Raw genomic sequence first — 18,105 nt, 5'->3', positions numbered from 1 at the left:
AGGTATATTGAGAGGAACCGTGAGGCCCTGTCTGGATTCCCACCATTATACTTCTCTAACATGACATAAGCAAACACGGAGGTGACCGAAACAGAGCATGAGAGCAGCGAAGTAAATCCGGAGGAAGGAAGGAAAAACAGTGTACGGAAAGCACTCTTCAGGAGTAAAAGTCTCAGCGCACTTGTTATCTGCTAGAATTTGGTCAAATCCTCACATTTATCCGAGCTTAAATTTAATAACGCACAGCAAGCAAACAAAAGTGATCGCCCCAACTATCAGACAGAAATACTGTGAGATTCAGAGATGATGCATAAGAAACTGCTTTGGGAAGCGATACTCATAAAAGTTATCAGGTTGCCTAAATACTCACATCACTTCTCTATTATTCTAGGGAAGGAAAGCACCACAATCCTATATAGGCGAATGGCACCCCACCAATATGTCAGCGTGTGCGCGCGCGCGTGAGTGTGCGTGTGTGTGTGTGTGTGCGTGTGTGCGCTGCACATGGGGACCATGGCCTCCATGGGGTTACTGAGCTGAAACACAAGAGTAGCAGTATCCTTCGCCCAGAGTCACACAGCCTTCTCACCCTGTCTCCAGGGGAATTTGCATATTCTAATCATGAAATCTTGGCATCCCGCTGATTAAGGCACGTGTTTCTGTGATGGAGTTCAGGTACACTGAAAAGCTCTGAGATCCTGAACATGCAGTTGCTGAGAACAGTTGGTCCTCTTGTTGTCCAAACAAGCTAATGAGAGTAACTCTCAACAGACAGTGTCTGGAAACAATTAAGGTTATTTTAATCAATATAAGGAGCACTAAGTAAACCATGATCTAACAAGTCTCTGCCTCATTCATAGGTCTCATTTACTTCAAGAGCGCGGAATACCAATAAAATATACCAGTAAAATGAAAGCAAGCCCTATCGGGACACAAACAACTTAAAAATGTTTCAAACTACTTCTAACTGAGAATCATGCAATATTCTAATTTATTTTATAGGTCCATTGTTATGATCAGACTAGAGCACTGTGTTATATTAAGAGTATTGCAACTATTTTCAGAAGTAGCAGTAAATTGTCATTAGTAACAAATCTGCATTACAACATTCATATCATCAAAGTCAAAGTACCCGCTGACAGATGGACCACACTCTCAGCTTACGTCGCGGTACCTAGTGGAGGAGTCAAGGTCCTGCCCACCCCACATACAGCCAAGTTATTTTCTGTTGTCAGCCGTCTGACAACACCACTTTTTCTCCCATGATATCTGGAGCACAACTGATGTTATTTGGAAAAGAGACCAGTGGCAATGCAGAAGGAGACAGTCTTCAAATTACAGTCTACTACTTCAGCTGGAAGTTGAAAGTCCTAACCCTAATTCAGAAGTAAATTGGCCTGGATCTCACTCAAACTTAGGCACACTCAAAGATGGATTATCAGAGATCATCATATGCCACGTATTTGGCTTAATGTCAATACCAAAGTTTATCTGCTATATTTAAGCATTTTCATAGAATGAGTTCTTATACAGAGATAATAGTATAATGAAAGAAAGTTATACCAACATCAGCCTCTGGACTGGTGCCCATAAACAGAGACCATAATAAGGCCACAGATCTTTTAAAAACTAAAATACATTTAATAGACACACCGTAATTATGATTCCCATTTTAAAAGTCGAGAAGTTGAAGGCCTTTGTTAGCCTTTTCTTGGAGGCTTTAACAGAAAGTTTGGAATTTCCACATATGAACACAATCTGTTTCCTGACTTAGAATTAACATAACGGATTGGAAAGTGAGTTTTCAACTGTAAATTATGTAAGATAGATGGAAGTCACGCTTTAACATAAAACGAAATACAACATCCTTTTCTTTTAAAAATAATCACCTAAATTTAACTATACTTTGCTTCAATTTTGTTCCAAAAAGGCAATCAATTTTTTTTAAAAACTAGATTTCTTTGCAACAAAGTGTTTTTCTCCAAAGGAGTCAGGAATCAAACAAATGGATAGAGATAGTGCTAAGTGTAGGGGTAGGGAAGGGAGCGGGGTAGAGACAAGGTTAAAAACAGACATAGAAAACAAACTTATGGTTACCAAAGGGGAAGGGGCGGGGGGGATAAGTTAGGAGGTTGGGATTAACATACACTCTACTCTCTACTATATATAAAATAGACAACCAACAAAGACCTACTGTATAGCACAGGGAATGCTACTCAGTATTCTGTAATAAGCTAAATGGGAAAAGAATTTGAATTATATGTATAACTGAATCACTTTGCTGTACAACTGAAAGTAACACAACATTGTACATCAGCTATAGTCCAATATAAAATAAAAATTAAAAAAGAAACGAACAGAAATAGAATTAGAGACAGGGATGGAAGTTACTTGCACACAGCACCTTTGTGTAGACTGTGGGAGGAGGGGCAAGGGGGCACAAAGTTTAATTGCAAGACCAAAATCAGAAGTTACGAAGCAGAATCTCTTACCCTGAAAAATTCCTTAGTGGAGCCAGAGTCTAACGTCCCGTAAGCAATTTCTGTTTGCTTAGAAAGATCCTCCGCACTTTCAATGGGAGACACCATCCTCTCTACGGTCAGGAAGGCAGCTAAGTTAGCCGTGTAGGAGGAGATTATGATCAGGGTAAAGAACCACCAAACTCCTCCAACAATGCGCCCAGACAGGGATCTGATAACAAGTATGAAATGGATTTGTAAAGCGAAATGAATGACCTCATAAGAAAACAAGTTAGCAGTATTCTGCAAATATCGATTTATAGGGGAATATTTAACTTTATACTTTTCAATATATCTGCTAGTTGATGAAACTTGAAATTATTAAACCTTCTGGGCAAGGAGTACAGATTTGCTAGATTTGATGAGACAGCCAGAGGCAGAACTTCAGATTCCTGAGATTCTTTCATAGTTATTATGGCCAAATAGTCTATGGTATGAAATATCGTAACAAGCAATTTCAAGAAATGTGCAAATAATCTATCCAATGCTCATACTACTTTATCCACTCATAAGTAAACGAACAAAAGAATCTCTAAGATCAACAGCAAAACTCAGAACAATGTTGACAAACAAAATCAAATATTAAAAATAAAAGAGTATGCACCATAGATGTGGCTTTAAACACCGAAGAAACCCTACTTTTAATCCAGCCAGTGAAGTTCCAAAACCCTCAAAAAAGGTCCAAGATTTCATTAGGTATTTTTTTTTTTGTGCAGAAACATAGGTTTTAGATACAGTACAAGATAAAAATGGAAAATAGTGATACTACAAACAAAGTATGACACAAAATATTATTCTTAATGAATAAAAATCTGATGCTTCAGGGCATGGACAGATATGACCCTGTTCCTTTGTGCCTCCGGCTTAAGAAAAAAAAGAAAACTCAAGGAGAACAAATTAGACATGTAAAAGTTTGCCAAGATATAAATTCCTAGTTTGAAATATAATAACAATATTTCTGTGACCATAAATTCTTACTTAAAATACTTTTCAAAAGCTTAATTGATTCCCAGTAATTTACTGGTAGATAAACCCTAGGTAGATAAATGTAGACATGTAGATACAGAAAGAGATATATAGGGCATTATTTGGTAAGATTTGGTGGGGTTCTACATATAATGGTACGTGAGTAGTATTAACACACCAATATAATAACTTTTTCTTTTTTGTTAGTAACTCTGTTACGCCTAAAAATTAAACCTTCTACAGTGAAGAGGTAACACTTCTAAAAATTTAAATCATGAAACTGTGTCAACTTAGGACCTAAACTAAACCTCCTGACAATTAATAACAAGAAATATTTTTGATGAAACATAGATACTACATCAAATTATTAGGTCGTATTTGTAGAATAAACTACTCAAGCAGTCAAGAAAAGGGGTGAAGCTCAAAGTAAATATTTTTTAGATAAAAACATCTGCAGCTAAAATAAAAGAGAAAAAGAGAGACAGCACACAAGCAATGAAAAAATATATATATAATTAAGAGCCTTTACCAGTCTCTAAGAGTTGCAAAGAATGAAACAAATATAATAGAATGGAAAAAAGTTAAACAAGTCTTACTTATATTCTGAAAAGGATATTAAATACATTTTGATTTTGGAGAAACCCTGTGTAGACACAGCCACTCTCAAAATGTTCACTATTTATTCCATCACAATGGAAGGTATAATTATATGACATGCACCCTATACTGAAGAGGGTAGATTCAGTACCTGACTACTCACAGCCCTTAAAACAAAACTGATTGCATGGTAATTGATTTTGATACTATACATTTCAGGTTTATTTGCAATATATTTGAGAATCATTTTTATAAGTCATTCTGTTCTAGTTGTAAATGTAATTAAATATGCCAGTTTATTTAGAGTGTGTGAGATAACCCACAAAATTTATTTGACTTGTGCATCATTCAAAACAGAAGATTCTTGAGCAATTTATTATTTACTTGTAAGTGTTTTCAAAGGATCAATTATGATTCTGAATGAGTTTCTGAGAAATTTTATGCAGAGGAGCAAATTCAATATTATGTTTCATGGTGACAGACAAAAATGTTTTTCTAATTAAAAATAAAACTTTCATCTCTCAGTATCTGCACTAACGGAGCAAATAAATGCACATATTCTGCCATTTCTTTTTAATCTCTATTAAATAATTATTTTAAGAATGCAAGTTTTTAATCATTTGAATCTTTTAAGGATATTGCGGGAAAAAAACAAAAAAAAAGGAAGAAAACCGGAGAATAAGAGTCAACTTTACAACATTTTGCTCTCATAATTCTGTGGTCCTAGTCTTCACAAAACTATAGTTAACATATTCTAAACTTAATTTCAGGCAATGACCAATTCACTTCAATAAACCACTCCATATTAAAATTTAAATGTGTTCTATTCATATAAATAATAGAGTTCCATATCATATTTTACTTGGTAAAAGTTGATAAATATCATTTAAAGTATTTAAAGAGCATCTCTAAAGTGATCTGTGGATTTCATGCATTATTATTAAGTTATTTTAGATACTAAGCTGCTCTATTCTTTCGTAATCTAGAGTTACCATCATTACATTCTAAAAAATGATAGTTTGGTTCATTTTTTAAAAAATCCTTGAATTTGCCAATATTAGGTAGTTCAATTGGTAAATGCACACATACCATAAAGTGAAAGATACATATGCTTGAAAATTTTAATAAAGTGAATTTTGCTTATATATATACATATATATCTATTCATATATATTCTGTGGCCAAAAAAATGATAACAAGGAAAAATATGCTATCTAAAATTGATATATCTTACCAGGAAATAAAAATGATTACATGTGAAAGTTTAGCGAGTCATGATTCATGAATGAAATCATAAGTGAAGAAAAAAGATAATATTCTAGGAAGCAGGCTTGTTGAAAATTGGAATGTCACTATGTCATGGTGGACCCTGGGAAAACACAGGTTGTTAAATGTCCCTTGTGCTCCAGCTCCTATGTGTCAATATATTTTCTGCTCCTAGACAAGCACTGGTCACCAAAACAATTACCTTCAGAGCCCTGATGCATGAGGAGTGGGGCAAACAAACCCGGGTCCATGGATGGGAACCCAGGTCAATATGTCCTGTGTCCTAATGAACCTTCACATGCTTCTCCTGCTTATTCAAAAGGCAGAGCATAGTTTGTGGAACCCTAGGATGACTGCCTGATATCTCAGGACTATGGTAACATCATACTTCAGGAGCCTTCTTACCAAAGATGAATCACTTCATTATTTATGAGCCATAATGTTCTCTGAGATTCCGATCTGGTTAGTATTTTCCTCCTTCATCATTAGAAACTTCTCTTTATGTCTTTAAGTTCAATCAGATAAACTATAGAGATGAAACTATGAATCTTATATGTTTTGTCAGAGGTCATAATTATATATATATATAGTATGTAATAATAATTATTATATGTTATACATTAAAATTATATATCTATATATGCAATGCAAGTACCATTGATATAGTTCTAATTTAGTGCAGTTCCATAGAGAAGCCACAGGGAATTTGATGGAATTAAGATTGTTCAGCTCCATAAAATTCATAAGAATGTGCCCTGCTATCTGAGAAGTTAAGTCACTGATAATTTCTGTATACATGATATATTCCCTTTATCTTGATGGGTGGAGTATATAAAAAAGATCGCGGAAGATTCAAAATTTTGAGCTTCACATATAGTTTTTTGAAATTAGTCACTTCTTATCCCCAAAGTGCTCAAAAACTAACAATAATGAAATAGTATTTAAGAAGCCATTGCCTCTGTTATTAAGATACCCATAGAATCAAAGGAGGGTAATTGAGCCCAAATTAAAGTGTGCCAGTAGATCGATAATCATATAGGCTTTAAATGTGAAAGCAATCACATTAGGAAAAGTATGATTTATTCCTCTGAAGAACCAGACATGGCTATCATTCTTAATCATGTATGTGACATGAATAAAGGCAATGTGTGTTTTGTGATTTATTCATTATATTTAGGCATTCTAGGGCAGGAACTAAAATATCATAATGAGAATAGAGATGTATGAATTTATTCCATCCTGTGGTGTATTACTATTCAATATGGCACAAGCGTTTGTAACAATCAGCCATCATTATTACCCACCTATATATTTCTAGATACTTGGAAAATATATTATCATACATTCTTTTTAACCCAGCAACCTAACCTTTTTAAAAAAAAACAAATTTTATAAATATCTCTCTCATGTCATTTCCATGAGCTAATAATGGGGGGAAAGAAAAAAGAGAGAGAGATGAGATGTGTGCAAATGAAGTTTTGTCGCTTTTGTAGTTAGTAAGGAATGTCGCCCATTTTCCCATATACAGGTCTGTGGATCAACACACAGATGACTGTAAAATGAGAATATGCAGCAAAAACACGGTACCCCTCCAAGAAGGCATGGAATGGAAGGAACCTTATGCATTTTATAGCCTCTCCATGGTGTGTATAATCTCACCAGGGAAATATAGGATCAACGTCCAAAGAACATTGCTCAAATATTTCACAGGCTTACGCCGATGCTAAGAGTCTGTCCTTACGAGCCTTACACTGTTTGGACAGGCAGTCGGCGGCTGCTAACTTCTTTACAGTGAATTCATAAACACCATGAATGTCCACTCGAGACCTAAAATGCACAAAGTCGAAGCAGGTGAGTAACCAACCTTGGCGAAATATCGCATCCTTGCTGCATAAAGGCACCCAAGGAAAACCAGAGACTATTAAAAATCCCAAATTCATTAGTTGATTCACTACTTTGTGTTTCTCTTCCATCTTCAAACTCCTCAGTGTGCCACTCGTAGGGGCTAAATCTGCTGACCAGGAATAAGACTACACTGACCCCTATGTAGGCAAAAACAATGCACATCCAAATCTCATAGGCTAAAGGATCAAGAAATGAAAACACTCCCGGTTTGGACTTCTGAGGCTTCTTGATCATGATTGATATCCCGAGGCTCATAAAGGGCTTTGAGAAATCGATCACCTCCTCTCTCACAAGGGTGATGGTTAATGGAGCAATTGCAATATCGGCTTTCTGTAAGGGAAACAAAGGAAAGTAATAGAACCAGGAGTCACGGTCAGAAAGGAATCGTGGTTACGTTATTGGATCAAAGGGAAGGAAAGGAAATCAGGAGAATGGGAATCATTACTTCCCTGGTGGAATCCCAGTAAACACTTAACAGAAGAAAAGCAATTTGTTCCCCAAATATCCCTCCTGTCTATAAATACAGAGTACACCCTTCTGGCTTCATTATGATAACTACATCTGCCTCTATGCCTTGGCAATCTTTGAACAATGCATATGGCCCATAGGCTTCAAGACAGGTGAAATGCCTGTCTCCATCTGCATATTTGCTTCTGACTTCATCCTTCATCTTCAGATGTGCACAAGGAAATAAGACAGCATTCCTAGAGTAATGTGGGAAACCCACAATCTCAGACATTGGTACTTTGCATGGAAGGCAAGCATTCTCTCAACAAGAGTTCAAACGTAATGACTTTATCTTTGAGAAGCGCAGTACTTACCCCATATACAAGTTCTCCAACCATCCCATTCCAAATTTTCGTGTCTGCATCCCTGGCCCCATACTTGCCATCCCCAACAATGGTCAACTTGTACTTGAACCCACAATGCTTGGCTATTTCTGCAGCCAGGTCAACACAGTAGCCCTCGTAGCGCTCATTGCCTTCAAGCATTTCATGATTTTTCTTCATCATAACATATGGAGATTCCTATATGGAAAGAAAGTGCTCTAGTTGATCAAAACAACTGTGTTACTGATTTACTCTCATCCACTCAAATCTTCTGGTTTAATTATTACCTGTAAGCCAGAGATGTTGTAGAATACAGATAGTGGAAAATACGACTGGGGAAAAATTAAGCGTAATGCTTCTGATCAAAGGTCCTCATCTATCTTTCATTGTATTTCATGCACATGGCTGGCACCTGGCCATACCAAAGTAAACAAGAGACTCAAAAGCACAAACTGTTAGTATGTCCCCTTGTAGTGTTTGTAATCCTAGTGTTTAGAGAGGAATAATGTGGTTTAACATCTCTTTTAGTCAACTCTGGATCCACCACTCTCTTATTCTAAGTCAGGGCTACCCTGCCTCCAAAGAACCAGCATTCATCCAAAACCCTGTGTCACTACGAGTTCGAGGATAAGGTTCTTGTGGAAATCAGGTCCATGACCAGTGATGCCCAGACTCAAAGAGTCGTTGCCATAGTGATGTATGGAATCTACCCTCTCAGACTTGAGAGCTCACTTCCTCAATGAGATAGAATACCCTAGAATTACGCTACACAGATAGCTAGGGAGTAGCATTCCCCCTGTGAACACCATAAAAAGGAAGCATGAAGACATGACTCAACACCAGCCCCAAATTTGTCTCCACTGGAAAGTGGCACTGAGGATATTTGGGTTTCAGTGAGATAGCTCCTCTCTGTGGCATGATTCAGGCAAAAATCCTCAAACGTCTAGCTTACACTTATTAAGACTTTTCCAAGTGCCAACCAATGTTCTTATCCAAATCCCTTATTAACCTATGTTTTCTGCTCAATACTGTTACCATAATGAATCTCACAAATTCACTACATCACAACTTAGTAAAACGAAATCAGACTGTTTTGCTGCAAAATCACATATTTCCTCCACTTCATTTCCCCAACAGCTTCTTGTCATAATCGACATCTGCCGTCCATCTATCCAAAGCCTCGACGTTCAAGACCCAGTTCAGTTTTGTCTCATCCATCCAATATACTTTCACTTAGCACTAGCTATGTGCCAACTACTGTGTTGAGACTCAGAGTTAAAAAGAAGGGAGGTCACCCTTGTCTTTCAGGAGTTCACCTTTCCATACGAATATAGAGAAGTTGACAACATTATTAAACCAGGTAACAAAGGTAAGGACAGAATGGACCCAGAATCGTGTGGGAGTGGAAAGGTAAAACACAGGAGGAATACAAGGAAGGCTCTTCCAGACTTGCCCTAGGTGTCCACCGGTGTGAGCACCAGTTTACCAATTATCTGTGAAGCCGAAGTTCAGTCTTGACGAGGATAAGACGTATTCTGAGTGTTGTAGCTCGTGTTTGTGAGTCCTTCTGACAGAATAAGCATGCAGCGAATGACTAAAACATTCAAAAGCATCACCGTATCAGTTATTCTCCTAAAATATAAGCAGCGATTCTAGTTGACAGATATTTTTCTTAAGAAAAATAACGTAAAACAGAGGCATATGTAGCTAATTACCAAAATTGTAGTGACGACCACAGTCTTATTCTCAAGCCCAGAAGTATCGTTTCCAGAAGGGAGTTCGGTGAGAGTAACAACCATTTTGTCGACTTCGCTCCAGTACCCGATCTGCAAAAGGGTACAGAAGGCGGGCACCTGGACATATGACCTTCCTACTGGCAAAGCACTGAGTTATTTTCAAACCCATGTTTGAATCTGAAATTACACCTACACTAACTAGGCTTGTTCTAAACAGAGATGTACCTTTTATGCATGTGAATCTAATAGGAAAAGAAAGAGACTATAAAAATAAACAAAAACAATTCTTAGAAATGGCTTGTCTCTTCGTGTTCACTTTTCATACTCTCCAAGGGTAATTTGTGTGGGAGTGATCATATAGAAACATAAATAAAATCCAAACAATGGCATTTCAGCCATAACAGAAGAAAAAAAAATGTTGACTTGAACAGTTACATTCACATTTGCACCAGCTATGTTTGGTCTCCCGAACCATAATCTTTCAGCAACAGTTCTTTTTCTTCTCATTAAACTCTTTTTCTACCTCTGTCTAAAAAAAATATAACAGTTTTATTTATTATATCTTAAAATTACATTTCAGGGTTACTTACCAGAAATAAATAGTTTATTTAGAAAACATATTTTAAAATATATGTTTCTGGAAGTTGTTGAATCCAGCTATGTGAATATATGTCTCCAGGATTCTAGAAGATGAGGTGATGGGTTCACTAACTCACCTCCTCACACAGTGAGAATGCCTTCAATTCACTAATGATTTACCTTCCGTGGCCCATTCGTTTTGAGCTCCATGATGTTAATTGTATAATTTATTCTTTTTCCATTCTGGTCAAACTTGATATTTCCTGAGAGACCTTCAACCTGCACCTAATGAGGAAATGGGAAAGGAGCACAATTATAAACTCACTTCCGCCAGACACAGAGTGGTTGACCAGATGACTCTCCCGGGATGCAAGTCAAGAAAACGACACTCATTAGGTTTCTGCTCTTCAACCTACCTTTGTGTAGTTAGGAAATAATATTCCCTCTTTATAAAACAGAAGGGATAAGATAAGAATGACTAATTCAGCAGGAAAAAATAGTGGCCATCGTTAAGTCACATTACAATCATTTTCAGTGACTGACCTGTTTGAGGGCCCTTTCTATTTCTACCCCTTGTCCCCAGGGCACAGCTGGGTTTGCCAGACAGTCTCCTGCATTTCCCCTTCGGGAGATTTCAATTCTCTGCTTCCGTAGGTTTCGAAAAGCTTCGGTCATCACTTGAACGGCGTCATAGGTCAGAGCAGAAGTATACTGAAAAGTACCACACACATTTCATAAGAATGGGAGAAAATTCAGAGGCTCACTGTACACTGGCAATCAAGACTCCAGTTGCCCACCATACGTACCATATCAGGGTCCAAGAATTTAGGCACAATTTCAATCTCTAGAAACCTAAGAATGTAGGAGGAGTAGTATGGAATATTGGAACTATGGACTGTCCCTTTGATTCTAAACATTTTCAGTTATATTAACATCTCATCTATTTCAGGTGAGACTTTTCATAATAATTGTGTTGATGTTTTCACTTTTGTTTTTGTTTTTCTAACTAGTTTCTCATTAGAGCATCACTTTATGGCCTGACCTGGTGATATGGGAAATTATGAAATTAACAAATCAATATTTCTCCACTGAATGAGAGATTCATCTGGCAATATGGAAAGAATACTGATCACTTTGGGGATCCTTAATCTCTAATTCCATCCTAGTGATGCTCATATAGATCTGCAGTGATCTTTTGAGTGTTTCTTTTTAAACTCTCCTAGGTGATTATGATCCTCAATTAGAAGAACAACCAAACTTCATGATTTCTAGGTCCCGTCAGGCTTCAATAATCTATGATAATACTGGTTACAAGCTTATGGTATTCAGATCCCAGTGGGGCAGCAGGATTATTTTAGGAGGCTGGGGCCAAGCAGAAAAAAACTACTACCAATACATGTGTACTAAGCACGGTCAGGGGCTTAAGTATTATTATGGCATGTGTATATACTGCCATTTATCTACATTTGACGCTGCTGTCAATAACGATAAATCACATTTTAACATAAAAGCTTTAATTACTGCTGAGGAAATGTCTGTTATTCAGTATTTTTCAGTCTTTAGGTAACAAAAGTACAGTGAAGCTGGGGGGAAAATGCCATACCATACTGATTTTGTGACACTCTAAAATTTTTGACCACAAAACCAAAACAGGACCTCAACATTTCCAAATAATCCTCCTCTTTCTTCCGTAACTTGGTTCTTCCACTCTCAAAAGTGACTATTCTATACCTTCTTTTTGTCTTCTCTATACACTTCTATACACTTCTCTTTCTCTCCTGCTGACTCCCCTGCCTTCCCGGTCGCCAAGAAAATAGAAGCCAACAGACAGAACCAACTGACCTTTCCACCAAAAACTACCAAGCTCCACCTTCCCTCCGTCTCCCTCCTGAGTTGGCATCGCTTGAGGTGGCCACTCCCTTTCCTCAGAACAGCCACTCCAGCCTCACACTGACCCCGCCCCTGAGGACATTTTTTCTGCACTTATACCCTCAGTATCCCGCATCAGCCTTTTTTCTCTATTGGATCATCTCTATTAGCAATTCTACTGCTCCAGTATCTCCTACCACAAGTAAAAGAAGAAAGAAATAGCTAGGTAGGTAGATTTGATAGATAGGTAGATGATGATGATAGACAGATAATAGACAGATTAGATAGATAGATACCGATAGATATAATAACTGCTTTTTAGGTCCATATCTCCTTCCAATTTCCACCATCTTTTTCTGTTTCCTTCACAAGAACATTTGTTAAGACAGATTTTCTAAATTTTCCATTTCACATCACCCCCCTTGCTCTCTCTAAGTGATCTCATTCAGTCCATGGCTTTAAATTGCATCCATACACTCGAACATGACTTGCTCAGCAGTGCCCTTCCTGCCCAGCCCACCCAATCACTCTCCTTCATGGGACCTTGTTTATTCCCTTCATAGTCTCTACCAGCATCTGAGTATCTTCTTCGTGCATTCTTTGTCTACTTCTTCTCTCCTCCCCACTAGAACAGTTACTCTAGGGAAGCAGAAAACTTATGTCACCACTGAATTCTCAGAGCCCAGGGCACAGTTGGGCACACTGAAGGGAATTAATAGGAAGGAATGAAAGAGGAAGGAAGGAAGGGAGGAAGGCAGGCCAGAGATCTTGATACTGATTCTATCTTTATGGGACTCACATTGCCTCCCAGTTCAGTGAAAAGATACAGGAACAGATAATTGCAATATATCATTAGAGTGTTATAAATCGGTCCAATGGTGGATAGATGCCTGTGTTGTTTATTTTTAATATGAGAGATGGTACAATAAAGCAAATGAGAAAGTAATTTATGTGGTACGAATTATCCTCTCCTCACATCCAGAAATTGTTCCGAGTTTTTAATGCTAAAAATGGTAATGTGAAGTTATCACTTAATCTTTGCATGAAATAGTTTAGTTGAATCAGTTTCATTTTATCCCATGAATGAATCAAATTTGATGGGAAATGTGGTAAGAAGAAAGAAGAAAAAGAAAATGATTTTGAGCCCGCAGAACTGTGATTGATGCTGTTAACTGTGATAAGATATTCACATTTACTGCTAAATTTTCTTAAGCGATGTCACTGCAGGCCTATTCGTGAGTCCTTCTTGACAAACCTAGAGTATCTCCTGGATGGCTGCAGTTAAGTTTCCTGGAAATACTTCTACTAGATGGATCTAAATAAAACCCGTCACTATTTTTTTCCAAAATCTGCAACCTCTTCCTTCAAATTGTACATGCAAGATATTAGCAAAATATACTGTGTTACATATGCATTTAGGCAACTTATATTCCTGGATTGAAAATGTAATTTTCAATTACTGGGAACTTATCCTGAGAAAATATTCTCAAATACAGAGAATTTTCACACATGATATTCATTTCAGTATCATTTGTAATATGCAAAAATTAGAAGGAACCTAGATTTCCGAGAGTAAAGGAATGTTTAAAAACTAGGCTTTCTGGGACGTCCCTGGCGGTCCAGTGGTTAAGACTTCTCCTTCCAGTGCAAGGGGTGTGGGTTCGATCCCTGGTCAAGGAGCTAATATCCCACATGATTCGCAGCCAAAAAACCAAACCATTAAACAAAAGCGATATCGTAACAAATTCAATAAAGACTTTAAAAATGGTCCACATCAAAAAAAAATTCTTTAAAAAAAAATACACTATGCTTTCTGCCTTGTGGAAGTATTATGTAGCCCTTAAAAAGTTCTACTAATAATGGTTATGTAACAATACAAATAATGTTAGCTATAAAATAAGTGAAAAACAGTATTACAACTAAAGTTTTTTCAACAAAAAGTGAGAGTAATAAACAATGGTTATATCCCTTCAACAAAAAAAGGAAAGAAAAATAAACAAAATGGTTAGAATAACAGGGAGGAAACATACGTGATATTTCTTTTCCAAGTATTCTACAATAACCATGTACCTTTTTAAAAAAAACTGTATTATATCAAAAGCATTGTTTTAAGTCATATCTACTTAGGAAAGGACTTCTTGGAGAAATAGAGATATCACATCAGCTTTTTTTCTGCCTCATTTATATGACTGTCTCTATTCTCCTAGAGGAAAAAAAACAATTAGTTTGTTTTCTTATACAGCAATCCATCCACTGCTAATTTAATTCTTATGATGAAATTTAGGTCACTGAATCAGAAACAGAAAGTTGTATTGTAGTTTGTATTTGAGAGTAATGATCATAGTTAAAAGGCAGACTCTTCCTTCAGTAACCCTGCTCACATTACTATGAGAAATCTATAAAGCCATCTGCAAAATGTTTCAGAGGTCTATAAATGTTGGTGAACTACATTAAAAAATAAGATGAGGTTGAATGAACTAAAAGTATTTAAGTCCACGCAGTATGCGATCATTATGACTCAGGGCATGAGCTCACTAAGAAGAAAAATCCTTCCAACCTTTTTCAAATGTTCAGATCTAATCAAGTCTCAAGCCTATTATCACTGTAAATTAAAAGTCACAATCATAGACACAATTCGGGGCTGAGAGAAAATCAACAGCTTCTGTATCCGTACCTCCTTCTTGTTTATGTTCCGCACATGTGGCTCATTTATTTTTCTCAACAAATATATCACGTTTTTGATTGGACAGTTAAATATTTCAGTTTTATTCTACCATTCACTAAACTAGATGTAAATTCATTTGAAGGGAACGTGATGGCGATGTAAAAGATCTCCTTCTTCGAAAACAAATGCATCATCTCTGCCCTGACGTTTATGTTCTGTGAAATCCCTCAGCTGAGTTGGAAATTTATATCTCAATGGGGACCATTATGTTCTGTGATGCTATATCACAATCACTCCTATCCACACTTGAAGAAGAAATCTGGGAAAACGTTTTTATGGTCCATTTTCCAAATGTGCTTTTTATTCCATTTCAAATGTATCTTTATTGAGACTTATTTTTCAAAAATAAAATAAAATATGCATTTTATTCAAAAATAAAATAAAATATGTATTTTAAACATGTTTGTTATGCCCAATAGTCATCAGATATTATTCAATAATGCATTACTATAATCACTGATACCTGAAAGGGTAGTCTTACAGCCAAAAAAAAAGAGGAGATGAAAAGGAGTTCTATATACATTTCAAATTTAATGAATATTCAAAGAGGATAAATAGGCTATAATATAAAATTTTATGGATATTCATAATGATAGCACTTATTCCGAAACATATGTTACCTGCACGGTGTGAAGACAGAAAAAAAAATACCATTCAAAAAGGAAGTACTAGGCTTTAGCATTATGAAAGTGTTACAAAGTTTCCTATGAATGGCCACTTTGCAAATATTCGTTGACACTTGAAATTGAACCGAGTATAGTTTAGAAAGCATGGAATGCAGCATCTTCTGATCTCTATCAGGGCTGCCTCAAGTCCTGATTTTACCATTTACAGCTCTGTTGCCTTGAGCAAGTTAACTAAAGCATCAGTGTCCAAAGTTTCTTATCAATAAAATAAGGAGAACAATGTCTGCTCTACGTCATAATAGTGTTGGAAAGGAAGGTGAGGGAGAAAGGAAGAATTCATGTTGACCTAGTTCTCTACGAGCCAAACCTGAGTTGGATAGTTTCCTAGTAAGTCCTTTAAAAAAAAAAAAAAGAAAGAAAGAAACAAAAACCTCTATGCAACAAATATTTGTATTCCTATTTTATAGGTGAAGATTGCAAGTTACAAGTTATATTTTTCTCAGGGTCACAAAAATATGTGACAAAGGTGGAGGAATTTGAACCCGGATCTCTGCATTTCTGAAGTAATGAGGGTGACTGACCTTCCTGCTTTGCCTGGGCCTGTCCCAGTTTTGGATCAGCAAGTCTGGAGTCCCAGGCACACTGGACCTGTTGGTCCCCTTATTGGGCAAATTCCACATCAAATGAATAAAGTTACAGGAAAGGAGAAGCCGGATGTGTTGAAAAATATGCTAAAAATGCAAGTTATTAACCAGCATGTTTGCCTTCTTTTTTCCTTCTATTACGATCTAACTTGTTCAAAACTAGCTTGTTTTTACAACGTTTTGAAAACTGCCATCCTGATCTACAAGAGTCTCGGATCCAATAAGTTCAGAAGATGATTCTCATGTTGGCATATTAAAGGCCCTGAGAAATACTGCAGTAACAATTCCAGTTTAACTTTGTTTGGTCAGCATTGCCCAAAATAATTACCATTTAAACATTTTCCTTAACATCAATTACCTTCCATAAAAAGAGCGTTTGTGTAACATACTTTGGGCTGTAAGTTTTCTAGACTGATAAATTTTACATAATCATTTTAAAAATAGCATCAATTATTTAGTTAAAATTATTATCAACAGAATGATATCTCCCTAGAGAAACTTACACAATATAACAATTCTCAGTTTCTCCATTACAAAATTATCAACATAGTCAAAAATGATGAGCTCTAGGAAAAATAACTAAGCTTATAAAAAAATTTTAGAAAGTCTTTTTTTTTAAACTTCTTGGCAATGGCCTAGAATCAACTAAAGCCATAGAAAAGAAAAACATTATTATGAAATACATTATAAACTTAAAATTATTCACTTCTCTTCATTTCAAATTCAACTGAAGTCTAACCTCTGGAAAAGACCTGTCTGTGATAAGGTCATCGTTAATTTCCTCTAAGCCTTTTGAACATGTGACCTTTGTAGCTTCACTGCATAAAACTGCAAAATCTCCAGTAAGACTAAACCTCACTGGAGCAACAGGAGATCTCACACATTGTCGGTGGAAACACAAAATGGTGTATATGGCTACTTTGGGAGACAGGTTCTTACAAAACTAAACAGACTCTTAACATATGATCCGCAATCACACTCCTTGGTGTTTATTACCCAAAGGAGCTGAAAGCATATGTGCACTCAAAAACCACCACACGGGTGTTCATAGCAGCTTCATTCGCAATTGCCAAAACTTGGAAGCAACCGAGATATTCTTCAATAAATGAGTGGATAAATAATTTGGGGTACATGCAGACAATGGAATAAGATCATCGCTACAAAGGAGCGAGCTACCAAGCTACGCAAAGACATGGAGGGACTTTAAATGCATATGACTCAGTGAAAGAAGCCCATCAGAAAAGGCTACAGACTGTATGATTCCAACTATATGACCTCTTGGAAAAGGCAAAACTATGGAGACAGTAAGAACTACGGAGACAGTCGTTGCCAGGGGCTGGGGGGAGGGAAGGACGAATAGGTAGAGCCACCTTTAGAGCAGCGGAGATGCTCTGTCTGAAACTATAATAAAGAAAGCATGTTACTGTCCGTTTGTTCAAACCCGGAGAACGTACGACAAGAAGAGTGAACAGTAATGTAAACTGTAGACCTTGGGTAGTTACGACGTGCCGATGAAGGCGCATCAATTCTAACACACGTATCACTCTGTGAGTGGAGATGATATTGGAGAAGGCTGTGCATGTGTAGGAGAAGAGGATATATGGGAAATGTCTGTACTTTCTGCCCAGTTTTGCAGTTAACCTAAACCTGCTCTACAAAAATAAAGTCTTAATTAGAAAGCTAATAAAAACTCAACACCTTCAGAAAGCACACAAGCTGTATCACATTTCCAAGGGGGAAAAGACAGCTCCACTGGCAGGAAACCACCATTAATATCCTTTTTTGTCATTCTCTATGAATAATAAAAATAATTTTTAATATACTAGGGAGAAAGACTCTTGAA

At 36.7% G+C, this 18,105-nt stretch overlaps 1 protein-coding gene across 9 annotated transcripts in view; it reads right to left on the bottom strand.

Annotated features, from left to right (window-relative positions):
• Nucleotides 1-18,105, bottom strand: part of GRIA2 (glutamate ionotropic receptor AMPA type subunit 2) — a 169,690-nt gene that overhangs the window by 35,127 nt on the left and 116,458 nt on the right. For all 9 annotated transcript variants that reach the window (XM_082461692.1, XM_082461699.1, XM_082461693.1 and 6 more), the window contains 6 exons: nt 10,942-11,109; nt 10,579-10,683; nt 9,799-9,909; nt 8,075-8,281; nt 7,213-7,583; nt 2,493-2,691 (listed from right to left, as the gene is read on the bottom strand). In XM_082461692.1, the coding sequence (XP_082317818.1) occupies nt 2,493-2,691; nt 7,213-7,583; nt 8,075-8,281; nt 9,799-9,909; nt 10,579-10,683; nt 10,942-11,109 (1,161 nt within the window). The remainder of the gene's footprint in view (nt 1-2,492; nt 2,692-7,212; nt 7,584-8,074; nt 8,282-9,798; nt 9,910-10,578; nt 10,684-10,941; nt 11,110-18,105) is intronic.

The sequence above is a fragment of the Balaenoptera physalus genome (genome assembly GCF_965194825.1).
Source record: "Balaenoptera physalus genome assembly, chromosome: 5".
Classification (NCBI taxonomy): Eukaryota; Metazoa; Chordata; class Mammalia; order Artiodactyla; family Balaenopteridae; genus Balaenoptera; species Balaenoptera physalus.
Note: the sequence above shows the minus strand (reverse complement) of the source record. Positions and strands in the feature narration are given on the sequence as shown.